Consider the following 13,785-nt stretch of genomic DNA (forward strand, 5'->3'; position numbering starts at 1 on the left):
TTTACACTGTCTGCTGTCGACCTCACCTCATTCCTAAGAGGTCTGTAAGGGGCGTGCATAAGGGCACCAACATGCCTACTCTCCCTGTCCTAATGTTCCTTTTTTATTTATATCCAATTCATGTATTCAAAATCATGTTTATACTTATATATGTTATCTAATGCATGCTTGACAAAATAAATAAAATAAATAAATAAAACCGTGCCTTTTCAAAAAGGCAACTGGACTCTTTTTTTTTCCCCTTGAGGAAGAAGCAAAGAAGGTTCATCCATAAAATAAGAAAGTACAATCGATTCTTACACTCAGGGCAAAATTCCAACATCAGGATTTCTTAACCAAACAATTCCATCTATGCAAACTCAAAAAAGAATAATAAAAAAATCTTCCTGAAATCCCCAAACAAAATATCTTTTTTTTTCAACATGATCTGAAGGTTTCCAAATTCAGTCACAGTAAAGAATTATGGCTTTTTGTGCTTCTTTAATTTAATGTCCCAGTTGGTAAATTGTTATATAATTTTGTGCTCTTTAAAATTATAGCTTGTCCAAAGCCTAAAACCAAAACCTAAATGGTTATTATCATATTGTGGAAATTACAGAGTTTCTTTACTTGCCACTTACAAGTTTATACAACAAATCAAAACCTAATTTAGTAAGCTTGACATTTAATTTATTTATCAATTGATTTGTTTAATGCGGAAGCCTGAGCATTATGCAAAAATATGAAATGTAAAAAGCCCATTTTTGTGTATCTAAAGAAGTGCATTAATATTGAAGCCATAATTAAAATATTAGTCTTTTAAGATATAAAATGCATGTTGCTTTTGGAGAGATACATGGCAACACATTCTGGGTTTTTCTTTAATTAGGACAAAAATATGAGTGCATTATAGTTATCATATTAAATTCTAATAGTTAATTCTAATGACTAATGACTGATCCATACTGTAAGGTTTTTGAGTATATAAACTCTGTTATACAATAGTAGCTCCACTTTTTTCCCTTCCAACATAACAGAATATTTTAATTGGGCCAAGATCGATTCACAAATTTATTAACATATTAACAATATTTGATGGTAGAATATATTAAGTGAAGTTTCTTTTAGCACAAATATTGTTTATGCCTTTAAGCATGAGTAAAATGATTATATGATATCCTAATCATATCCTGTTTCCTGAGTTATGGTTCTGTCCTACTTCATTAGTTTATTTTATATACTTAGTCAAAGTTATAAAAAAGTTACGGTAATCAGATGCTGAAGGAAATGCTGTTAACCACCACAAACCTGAAAATTAAACTTAATGAATTTTGCTTTCAACAGCTATACCTGAAAAATAAGTGAGCTACATCAGCCTTCCATATTCAGACTGTGAGGTCAGCAAGGAACATTTCTTCTTTATCTACTACAATCACCCTGACATCCAAAAGACTTCAACCCTATCAAAGGTCTAGTGAAATATTTTGAAATTATGTTGTTTCTCTTTTATGGAATTGCAGTCTTGTCCTCCAATATCAGCACCCTATACCTGTCTGCCTAAGGTTTGTATGTCAAATAGGACATGAGGAAATGAGCAGCAATGTTTTTTTATAATGGCATGCTAATCAGCTTTCTATGCACTAAGCAGTGATGGTGAACCTTTTTCTTACGAAGATACAAAATTGTGCACATGGGTGTGTGCTCACCCAATCTCCCAAACCACCTGCACATGTGTGCATGACCTGCCTCCCCCATGCAGGTGCATGTGACCCCTCCCCACGTTCCGGATGCTTTCCTGAAGCCTGGGGAATGCGAAAACAGCCTCCCTGGGGCCTCCAGATGCCCTCTGGAAACCGAAAATGGATCATTCCCGAACTTCCAGTTGGAATGTTGGAGCTGTTTTTCGCCCTCCCCAGCCTCTGGAGGCTTTCCTGAAGCCTGGGGAGGGTGAAAACGGTCCCCGCTGGCCCACCGGAAGAACAAAAAATCAGCTGATGGCTGGCCTGCCACCAAATATGGCTCTGCATGCCTTAGTGCTGTCATCAGAGCCGAGGTGGTAAAGTGGTTAGAGTGCAGTACTGCAGCCACTTCAGCTGACTGTTAGCTGAAGTTCAGCGGTTCAAATCTCACCAGCTCAAGGTTGACTCAGCCTTCCATCCTTCCGAGGTGGGTGAAATGAGGACCCAGACTGTGGGGGCAATATGCTGACTCTGTAAACCGCTTAGAGAGGGCTGAAAGCTCTATGAAGCGGTATATAAGTCTAACTGCTATTGCTATTGGTAACTGCTATTGCTATCACAGCACTAAGGACTTTATGTGATGATGAGCAATAAGTTAATGAATTACCTAAAAAACCACCATTTAGCAGTGATATTTCCAATTCTCACTTAATATTCAGATGCTCAGGAAAGTGATGTCACAAGATCATGAGCAGAAAGAGATGCATCCACTTCCTTCCCTGGGGTTTTTTGAGAGCTGATGTCCATACAATATGGCTGTCTGCTTGCTGACTGGCATTAGTTGCTAACACAAAGTACAACAAACAGGATTAATTTTACTTATTCCACACACATCCCACACATACAAGTTCTATGAATTCAAGAGACTGTCTTGCATGCAAAAACCCTGCTTCAAAAATGGGAGACATCAGGCAGAAAGTGGATGGAGCAACTTTGATTATTTAGTTTATTATTAAATCATATGATTTTGCAGGGGGTTGGTATTAGCTATTATTGGTATTAGCACTGAGATTCTACTGACCCCATAAAGGCTAAGCAAAATCCAACAGAATTAATATTGGATAGGAGAAACCAGAAAATCCCAAGGCAGTGGGCCAGAATGGAAGTTGAAGAATCATCTCAGAAGGAAGATGTGACAAATCTTTTGCTTCACCACCAAAATATGACTATGTAGTCACCAGGATTCAATCTGACTTCTAGAGAGAACCTTCACTGTTTATTTTATTCAAAAATAAGACCGCCATGTTTATTTTTTAGTAGATCCCCCAAAAAACATATGAATAAAGGAAATCACCAGAATAACATGACTAACATTTTGAACTATACTTTTCAGGATTTGCATGAGTTAATTGATAAAACAGGTCCCTTGAAGAATTTTTTCCCCTTCAAAATTTCTCCCCAAGGAGGGGAGTCTCATTTTGGGGGTAATTTTTAAAGAAATGCATTCAATTTGCTAATGTCACTATTCCTAAAACAGACTTGAAAAACTTTGGATCTGACCATTCTAGGGAAACCTGGGCATAGAGAGATTTTTTTAAAATGTAAGTACAGTAGATTGTGCTTTTTGGGCTTCTGCTGCAGTTTCTTAATTATATGATTTTGAAGTGGAGAAGGCTGCTAGATGATTAATTGCACAATAGCTATAGGTCCACGTTTTTGTTTTTGTTTAAATCTGCTTGCAAAAACTTGGTTCTCCTTCCTGAAATGGAATTTAGCTGCTGGGTAGTAATGAGTGGTTTCATTATAAGCTGTATTCTCCCACAATATACTAAGGAATTTGCTATCAAGTCAGTGCAGTGTAGCTAAGACATCTGGTATCATACTACAACTCTGCTGGACTAAAACTGCAGAATTGCCAGCCAGCTACCAGAGCCATTGACTGGAGAAAGTCATCCTAAATAATCAATTGCTTCACAGTGTAATTGGGAACATAGATTTTGATAAAATAGTTTCAGCTGATAGATTTCATCTTTAAAAGATATGAAATAAAGCATTTGAGTGAGCAGAAAACCACATAATACTTTTTTGAAGCCAAAAATTTGGCTTGTTAATGCAATTTACTCTATATTAATGCCCGCTTGATATTCTGGACTGCAACCCCCATAAACATGTGGGCTACAGGTGAGATGGGAGTCATAGCCAATCACATATGGGCCCATCATGTTGAAAAACACTTTTCAAATCAATCTGTAAAGTATGGTTCACAGCTTTCATGTTATGGAATATTAGCCATTTCTGATTTTACTGATTTCAGAGTCCTAGTTCCTGAATAGTGTCTTGTTCATTGCAAGTTTTGTTTCCTTCAACCACATTGCCTCACCATATTTTTTTGTCTATTGAAATATTTGGCATCTCTATGTTTGTGTCATAAACCTTTTAAGGTAAGGGTCTACATAACTATTTTCTCTTCCCATACAGAAGCTGAATTGCAAATTAGGAATTACAGTTTTCTTCCCTGGCAAAATGGCTTCAAACAGTTTGGGTTACTACTAATTTAGTCATTTATCTCCCCCGTAGTGTGTCATCCAAAAACAAAAATAATATGTAATAAGCATAGGTTACCTTTTTGCCCAGTTTGCCCAAAAGACAAACTGAGATATCATAAGGATTCCTATGAATTGATAGGATAGGGCCATGATGGCGAACCATGGCACGTGTGCCACAGGTGGCATCCATAGCCGTCTCTGCATACACCTGAGCCATCACCCCAACTCAGTTTTGTCGTGCATGCATGCACCCCTCCCACCGGCCACCTGATTTTTGGGTTTCTGCTGTGCATGCATGGGGCGGGACACATGTGGGAGATGCACGCATATTCATGGGGGAGCAGGGCGCATGCACAAGGGTCACACATGCATGCACAGGGTGGCATGGGGGGTTCATGCATGCATGCACAGGGAGTACACAGGGGGGATGGGTGCATTGCATTATGGGTGTGCGTGCATGCACGCTTTCGATACTCGGCACCAAAAAGGTTAGCCATCACTGGGATAGGATTATGTTTTGTTGTACTGTTTTTCTTTCTCATGAAAAGTTTAGGTTTCAGACAAAATGTTGATTTTCAAACCCTAATGTAATTTTCAAGACCTAACCTGAGGTCGTTAAGAAAAGAATGCTACATGTTACATTCACCAGGGACAACAATCTTAAAGTATACATCATACACGAAACACCAACCAGAATAGATATCCTTACATTATTAAGACTGATGGGAAGAAGGCTTGTCCTCTCTCAGCAATCTAATCAAGACAGCTGTCTCAGCACTGCTGATAGCTGGTGAGGTGATGGATGATCAGTTGGGCAAAAGGCAAGAGCTCTCTAGAGGGATGGAAATAGCTTTTGCAATTCCGATTGTTTTCTCAGTCCTGATACATGTCTAGCCAGTATGTTAAAATGAACACACAGAGCTAGCTTTGAACTCTCCTGAAAGCTTTGAGGTATCTAACATATGCATTACTCATTCCAGCAAAATGTTTGCACACCTTTTAATACCACAATAGTAATTAATGGGAGTCAACCTTTTTCATTAATATGGAAACACTTTGGGAGGGAGGCTATGCTGTTACTAATCTCATCTAAGAAACCCTCCAAGCCCAGAGCTATGGACCCACCCAAAGAAATTTTTTTAATCTAATATCTATCCTGAAGCTTTAAATAACACCAGTAAATGCTTTCAGATTTTGTTAACACCAGCTGCCCTTTACAGTCTCAATTTGTCCACACAGAAAATGTTTCCAATCTTGGCAGCTTCTAAGATGTGTGGACTTCAACTTCCAAGTTTCCTGTCAGCCTGACCATTGCTTAAACTAAGATTCACATATCCAGAAATTATCTAAATTAAACACTGTATTATAGCTTTTACAATTATAAGGATCTCTTTAAGTCCAATTTCCCATCCAGAGATGTCAGGTCATCCAATGTTTCTTATTTTGCCCACCAGTGAGTTTTGGATTGGTTATATGAGCTTATTTTGGCTGGCTTGTGTTTTTCCTCCCTGCCAAATAGGTTAGGATTGGATTATCAATCAACAGCTGACAATTATCTCTGCACTTATTATATGTACTTATAATTACAAGAATACTTGGGACAGCCCTTCCAAATATTGAGGCTAACTCTGAGGGCCCCATGCTTATTGTTCCTTATCTTAGCTTTTTATATTGACTGTTTTATCAATTGTCGTGCACCACTCAGAGTCACCTTTAATGAGATGGATTGATAGCGAGTGATATAAATTTGATAGTCTCTTCTTTAGGCTAAACATACCCAGATCTTTTAACCATTTTTCATAAGGTTTATTATCCAAGGTTCTCTCCATTTTTGTTGCTTTCTCCAGTTCCCCAGCATCCTTTTTATTGTGGCAAAAAAACCTGGGTATAATATTCCAGGTGTGGCCTGATATCAGGTGTGAGAGATCAGGTCCACATGTGAAGGTCTCATCAACTTGATGTATTGCTAATTATGCATAATAATTACATCATTCTTATGCAATTAGTAATCTTCTCAACTAGAGTTAGATAAGGATCAATGGAACTCAAGAAGGGTTGGACTTAGACTTGTGGCTCTGTACAAATTCTAGGTTGATCCGTCTCTTAACTCCACCGCCGGGTTCTGCCACTCCTTCCCCTACATCTGACCAGTGCAGCAGATTGCAACATTATACTGGTTCTTTTGAGAGTTGAAGGGAGCATTGCTAGTCATATTTAATGTGTGGTCTATCAGACACTCAGAGCCTTCTCACAAAGACTTCTGTTGAATCAAGTATATCTTATGTTATAAGTCATGTCTGGTTTTTCCTACCTGTGCAGAATTCTACATTTCTCACCATTGAAATGAATTTGGTTGCAAAAGGCCCAATATTCAAAACTATAGATAATAGTTTAGTTTAGTTTAGTTTAGTTTATTTGTCTTGTATGCCGCCCACTCCCGGAGGACTCCGGGCGGCTCACAATAGACAATTTCCGTGGGGCTGGATGTTTCACAAGCCCCCCGGCCTGCTGGAACAGCCAGGACTTGGTGGCTTTGCGGAAGGCCGGGAGGGTAGTAAGGGTCCGGATCTCCACGGGGAGGTCATTCCAGAGGGCTGGAGCTGCAACAGATAAGGCTCTCCCCCAGGGAGTCGCCAGCCGACATTGGCTGGCAGATGGAATCCAGAGGAGACCTAACCTGTGAGATCTAATCGGTCTATGGGAGATAATCGGCAGGAGGTGGCCTCTCAGGTACCCAGGTCCAATGCCATGTAGAGCTTTATAGGTAACGACCAGCACCTTGAAGTGGGTCCGGAGACTAATGGGTAGCCAGTGCAGCTCGCGGATGATAGGTGTAACGTGGGTGTACCTAGGTGCACCCACAATCGCTCGCGCGGCTGCATTCTGGACTAACTGAAGTCTTCGAACACCCTTCAAGGGCAGCCCCATGTACAGCGCGTTACAGTAGTCCAGTCTTGAGGTCACAAGGGCGTGAGTGACTGTCTGAAGGGCCTCCTGATCCAGGTAGGGTCACAATTGGTGACCTGGGCAAAGGTCCTCCTGGTCACAGCTGACAAATGGTGTTCTAAAGTCAGCTGGGGATCCAGGAGGACTCCCAAATTGTGGACCCTCTCTGAGGGGCGTATAATTTCACCCCCCAGCCTGAGAGATGGAATAGTTGGCCAATCGGTCTTGTCTGGATTGAGTGCCAACTTGTTTGCTCCCATCCAGACCCTAACAGCCTCCCATCTAGACCCTCCTGGAGTGGAACTAGCAGGGCCGGAAGGAGGGATCTCTGTGACGTAGCGAACCCTCCTTCCCTGGTAATGGCTAGCCCTGAAGTTCCCGTCATACCTGCCTCTTCCCATAGTGACCGTAATGCTCCGGCCCACCCCCGCACCCATAGACCCCATATCCCCTCCCACAGCCTCTGCACCATCCAGCAGGCGATTTTTGTCACTCATTCCGGGACGGGAGGTATTTTGAATCCCGATTCTGTTTTATGAGGCAGCAGCATTATGCCCCCCCCTTACAAATGTGTGCTCTGCATCCCTTCTACCCATCTCAATGATTCATAAAAATGTTGAACAGAACTGCATATCTCTCTCCACTTAGGCATAAATCCATTAAGCACCACATGATGGTTATTCAACCAACTGCAGATCTGGCTGGTACTGGAATCATCTATCCCACATTGCCCCACTTTAACAAGAAAGAGATTGTGGTCTACTTGATCAATCACCTTACTGAAGATCAGGCACATTACAACCATTGATCTATTACTCAAATCAGTTTGTAAAAAAAGGATAAATTATTAAACTGTTTTAAAGAAACTCACGTTGGCTTTCAGTATTTACTTTGGCCCTTTCTAAATACCTGAAAACCCACTATTTTGTTATCTATTCTAGGCTGTAACCAGATATTAAAATTAAGCCATGTATGGTATACATTTTCCTGAGTGCACTTTTTCTCCTTTTTTTAAAGATTGGGAAAATGTTAGCTCTTCTTCAATCTTCTAGCATATCCCCCATATTCTAGCAGTTCTCTAAGATTACAGTTAGTGGTTCTGAGATCATATCTGCCAATTTCTTTACCACCCTGGAATGTAATCCATCTGGCTCCGGCAAATTGAATTCATTCAAAGCAGCTAGTGTTCTCTCTTCCCTTTTTTGCCAATTTTGACCTGCAAGCCTCTCCTGCAGCTGCTGACAAGATGGACCATTTTTTTTAATCTTCTAAAAAAAAATTTGAGAGGCAAAATAGGAATTAAGCAGTTCAGCTTTCTCCTTGATTTCTTTAACCACTTTAACATCTTCTCCCAAAAATAGCTCAACTTTTCTCTTATTTTGCACATATTAAATGACTGTTGTTGTTTTTGACATTCACCCTGTAAGCCTCAGCACCTTTGAGCCTTTGTCTTCCTGACTCCATGTTTACAAATTCAGGCTATTTCCTGGTATTTTGTTTTTGCTGTATGTCCATTTTCACATTTTTTTTAAAAAATTCACCTTTTCACTTTATCAAAGAGTTCTTCATGAAAATATGCTGTTCTCATCAGTCATCTCTCTCACTTTTCTTTCTCTTTCTAATGGCTTAATCTTGTAACTATTTAATAAATATAGGAGGAGGTGGTCTTACCTAAAATATTTTTTGAAATGATTATAGAAAAGATATGGTGCATAGATTCTTAATCCTGGAAGTGTTCTCAATAAGTCTCCCTCATACTTTCCTCACAGAAAAGCAAACACATAAAAGGATTGAAGAAATACCAATAACATATAGGTCAATTACATATCCCTCAATTTGGCATCTGCCAGATGTGTGGTCTTCAACTCTCAATATTTGCAGCCAACATGCTTAAATTTTTGGGAACAGAGGTTCACATATAAATACAGCCTCCAGCTTAGAAAATGCTAGTATACCACATATTGTTTTTTCATATGTCGAGAATGAACATCTGCTAGGAAGAACCTGTTTATAATCTTAGCCTCCCTACATCATCTTGTTGCTCTTGTTAATTACTGTTATTATTTCCCCCTTATTTGTTCCAGTATACTTCATAAAACAGATGAATTGGCATTGTCCAGTGTCCTGCCTTTCCCTTTCCTAATTGACTCCTGAAAGACTTCCTAAGAACCATCTTGTCTTAATAAGAGAGAAGAACAGACAAAGGGAGAACTCAAGACCAGAAATGCAAGAAGAAACAAAGAAGAAAAGGAGGAGGAAGAGGAGGAGGAGGAAGAGGAAGAGGAAGAGGAAGAAGAAGAGGAAGAAGAAGAGGAAGAGGAAGAAGAAGAAGAAGAAGAAGAAGAAGAAGAAGAAGAAGAAGAAGAAGAAGAAGAAGAAGAGCCAGATGAGAGGATACATAATTCAGTTTAAGAATAACGAAAACTTAACAGTTATATTACCATTCTCTTAGAAAATGTGATCAGCAACATCCTTTTTTCTCTCTCTCCCTACTGAATGCCCATCCTTCTGTTTAGGCCTTTTAAACAGTAAGCTTCAGTGAGAAAGGCCTTACAAGTCTCTTAATTAACTATTTTTGGCCTAAAACCAAGATAAAATGGCTTTAATACTTTTGGGGGATAAGAAGCCCAAGTTTTTATTTCACCTTGGACACTGCATAAATCTAGTCAAATCCATTCTACAGAAATATTGTTTAAAATACACTTTTAAAAAAATAATAAAACTAAGAAACAAAAGGACAAAGCTTTCAAAAACATCCTAATATTCCACCAAACTTCGCAGCCCTTCACAAAAATCTAACTAACATAAGATGTTGCCTAGTCAGCTTCATGGATTCTCACTACAAAGAAACAAGATCTCAGTAAATCTAAGTGACTTCATCAACAAACTGCTAGCAACTGGACAGCATATCTTTCTGTTCTTGTCCCCCTAAACCAGGCTAACAACTCAACAATGCAGTACCAAAAAAGTAATAGCTGTGCCACCTTCAACAGCATGGTATAGGCTTCAATCTGAGCTCCTACTTGTGCTGAGTCACATTCAGTTCTATTCCTTATCTATCAGCTCCAGACTTCATTCCCATTTATTTATCTCCTGAATCTTCTGAAAAAACTCGAAGACAACAGATAGAAAAATGCTGCTTCTTCAGAATCCAGGTCACCTCCTTGTGCCAGATATAGATTATATGACCCAGCAGCACAACAACAGCCCACAGTGCTGTTGGGATTTATGGATTCTCTAGTTTGGACACATTCTGTAGGTAATTTGAAGTATCCTGCTTTAAAAATTGTTGTCATCATGCACATTTCACTAAGTTAACGGTCATGACAATGAGAGATTTTTTAATGGAATGGGTCTTGTTTGGTTCCAACACAAAACCGTGTTCAACTAAAGCGCGCTCGACGAAACCGCGTAGCTGACGTCATCACAGGGCGACAACAGCGCGGAGACAGAAGCATGCTGTAAACGCTAAACCTAAAATTAACCCCTAAACCTAAACCTAACCCCCTTAAACCTAATCCTAAACCTAACCCTAAACCTAACCCTTAACCTAACCCTAAACCTAAGCCTAAACCTAACCCTTAACCTAACCCTAAACCTAATCCTAACCCTTAACCTAGCCCTAAACCTAATCCTAACTCTTAAACTAACCCTAAACCTAACCCTAACCCTAACCCTTAACCTAACCCTAAAGCTAACCATAAAGCTAACCATAAACCTAACCCTTACCTTAACTTGAATCGGCTTGCTTTCAAAGCGCTATTTAAAGCACCCTTCTTTCTCCGCGCTCGCTGTTGTCGCCCTGTTGATGACGTCAGCGACGCGGTTTAATTGGGCGCGCTTTAGTCGAGCGCGGTTTTGTCGTGCCACGGTCTTGTTTAACATGTACTTATTCCATTTATGTACTCTGCTTTATTTTCCCTACCTTAAGGCCTAATTTATTTAGCTAATTTTATCTTTATTTTCTGTGGTTGCCTAAGCTTACCAATTCTGAAAGAGAAAAGTCTGGTGGGTATATACCTAAGAAGAAAGTTTTCAATCAAAGCTTTGGCCTATTGGCAGACACCATTTAAAAAGCCTTCCAAACAGACCTCTCTTCTAAAAAGTGGAAGAGAACGCTCTCCTCCTGCTTAACTGTAATTTAAATGAAATCCGCACACAGGAAGAGAAGCATAAAATAGTGAAAGACATTTTATCCATAATTACCAATAATGTTCCTTCGAAGTAGTAGGAGAGAAGTGCCAAGTATATTACAGATTGGAATGCCTATTTTCATAGGACTGTTTCAAGAAAGTCCAGAGATTTTTCACACAAACTGAGAAAATAGTCTTAGGCTACTCTGTAACATACAGAGGAGGAAAATGAATTTCCTTCATTACTAAATAGTAATGAAAATGTGCTGAAACCATAAACAATATTTCAATGCGTGATATTTGTTGTATTATGTCTTGTAATAGAGGACATATGTGAAAGAGATTAGAATCCAGTTTGCATGAGACATGACAGGGGGGGGGGAACCAGATGAAGATATCCAAGACAGACATGAAATGCAAATGCAGAAAAATTATGCTGTGTTATTTTTCCCACAATTTTCATTCCATTCCATCTGATGGAAGAGAATTTGCTCTTAAAATTTATATTAAAATGTCACAAATTGGAGAGGAATCTCATGCACTTATTTAGGCTTACAGCCAAGGTTAGATGTAAATTGCCTTGCATATTACTGCCCAATTACATCCAATTCCCAGGCTTCTCATACTTCAATTTAATTCCAAGGAAAGGTATCACAAGAGTGATATCCATGGCTACTCATGATGCTATTCAAAGTATGTGTTGTGATGTCACAACACAGGCTACACTCTTTCATACTTACACCATAATGATGGAAAAGAAGTACATTAAGGTGCAGTTTGCACTATGATACTGCCATGCATGTTTTTCCCTTGTTCCTCCTATCATAAGGATGCCTATGAAATTCACCTTGTTCATGCAAAATGGACCTTACATATAAGAAATCCTCAACACTTCTGGCAAAGGAAACACTAAAGCAGATTTTTAACACAGCATAAATACATATAACAAATATATTTGATGGCAGGTAAATAAACAAAATTCTCAAAGCTCTACTATAGCTGTTTTTTTCTTTCCCCCCCATCCCCACCCAATACATACACATATATTATACACACATATGCTAAATTAATATGGAAGAAATATTTACTTCATTGTAGCCTTCCAAATAAGAAAGCAGGTGAAATTATAACTCTAAGCAGCCTGTTGAACTAGATGATAAACAAGACAGATGGTAGAACTTTAATTATTTATTCAGAGCAGGTTTTTCCAGTTGCATGTCAGGGTCCAAGATCAAATTTAGAAATGCTTGACAATAATTACAGTATGTAGAAATAATCTTACCCAGCAAGTTTGTCAGCCATAACGCCAAATCTTCCTTCATTGGTAACAAATTAGCCTCGTGTCTGCTGGCCAACCACTGGCTGTACTGGTGCATATCAGAGAGGCCAGGCCCTCGGACCTTAGGGCTCAGAGAAGTGCACATCCTTCAGCCACTGATGGTACCTGAACTCTAGAAAATGGAAAAAAACAACACCTCATATAATGAATTGCTTCCAGATGCTAAGAGTTCAGATTCAATAGAAGCCAGTGTTAAAAGATGATAGATAGATGCTTCTTTCACAAGAACAATGCACAGTAAGACAATTGCATATTAGCATTTTTTTTTCAAATGCAGCCTTTTGGTGTTGATAATTAAAGGCAAAAACAGTTCTGTCTGTATATATTTATGTATATACATGTATCTGTGCATATACACATACACACACACCAGAGGTTCTTCCAGTTCACACTGGTTTGGGATGATGTATAGACAGGTGGGTGGAGCCTCTCACCAGTAGGGGCGATGGTGGGAGGCTCCACCCACCTGTCTATACATCATCATGGATTCTCTGCGCATGTGCACATGCTCCCGGTTCTGAACCAGTAGTGAAGGTAAGAGGATTTCATGCCTGATACACACACACATGTCTTTGTGCGCACACACATGTGTTATAATTTCAGTGAAGGTTATGGACAACAGTGTTCCATATTGATCCAATGTGGAATCATAGGAGTGCCTCCCAGTGAAGGTCTGGGAGAGAGTGAGTGACCTGAAGTTTACCCCGTCAGCTTTTGTGCTCTCAGAAAAACATGGGAAAAATAAGTTGCATCAAATCTTCCTTCCCCTTTCAGAAAAACTGCAGGGTTATGATGGATGGAGTCAAGTTCTAACTTGTAAATCTGATGCAAGCTGACAGATCAGGCTGTCTTTTGGATCTTGTTCATTGACTGGGAACTATCTACACTCTTGGCTTACGTGGCTCCTTTAATTCATTATGACATGTGGTCTTCCTTTGTGCTGTATTAAAACCCACTGAGGGCTCAAAAGTAAGGCTAACTTTCCTATCTTTGATGGGATACCAACATTAATCAACACTGACACTGAGTTTAGAATAAAGGTGCATAAAACACTGCAAATATAAAATATTACCTTAAGGGGAAAAGGAAGTAGAGTCAATGAATTACAAAGGTAGACCCTGGGTGTCTCCTAATCAGTACATGTATGTGTATCTATGTTGGTA

General features: G+C 39.4%; 1 protein-coding gene across 1 annotated transcript in view; it reads right to left on the bottom strand.

The window, feature by feature from the left end:
- The window catches only part of GAS2 (growth arrest specific 2), a 126,773-nt gene that overhangs the window by 90,353 nt on the left and 22,635 nt on the right, over positions 1-13,785 (bottom strand). Inside the window, exon 2 of the mRNA XM_087721399.1 lies at positions 12,566-12,734. Within this exon, the coding sequence (XP_087577525.1) occupies positions 12,566-12,707 (142 nt within the window). The 5' untranslated portion in view covers positions 12,708-12,734. The remainder of the gene's footprint in view (positions 1-12,565; positions 12,735-13,785) is intronic.

The sequence above is a fragment of the Thamnophis sirtalis genome, unplaced genomic scaffold (genome assembly GCF_051295495.1).
Source record: "Thamnophis sirtalis isolate CommonGarterSnake01/CBP01778 unplaced genomic scaffold, rThaSir2_p1.2 scaffold_1, whole genome shotgun sequence".
In the NCBI taxonomy this organism is placed as follows: domain Eukaryota; kingdom Metazoa; phylum Chordata; class Lepidosauria; order Squamata; family Natricidae; genus Thamnophis; species Thamnophis sirtalis.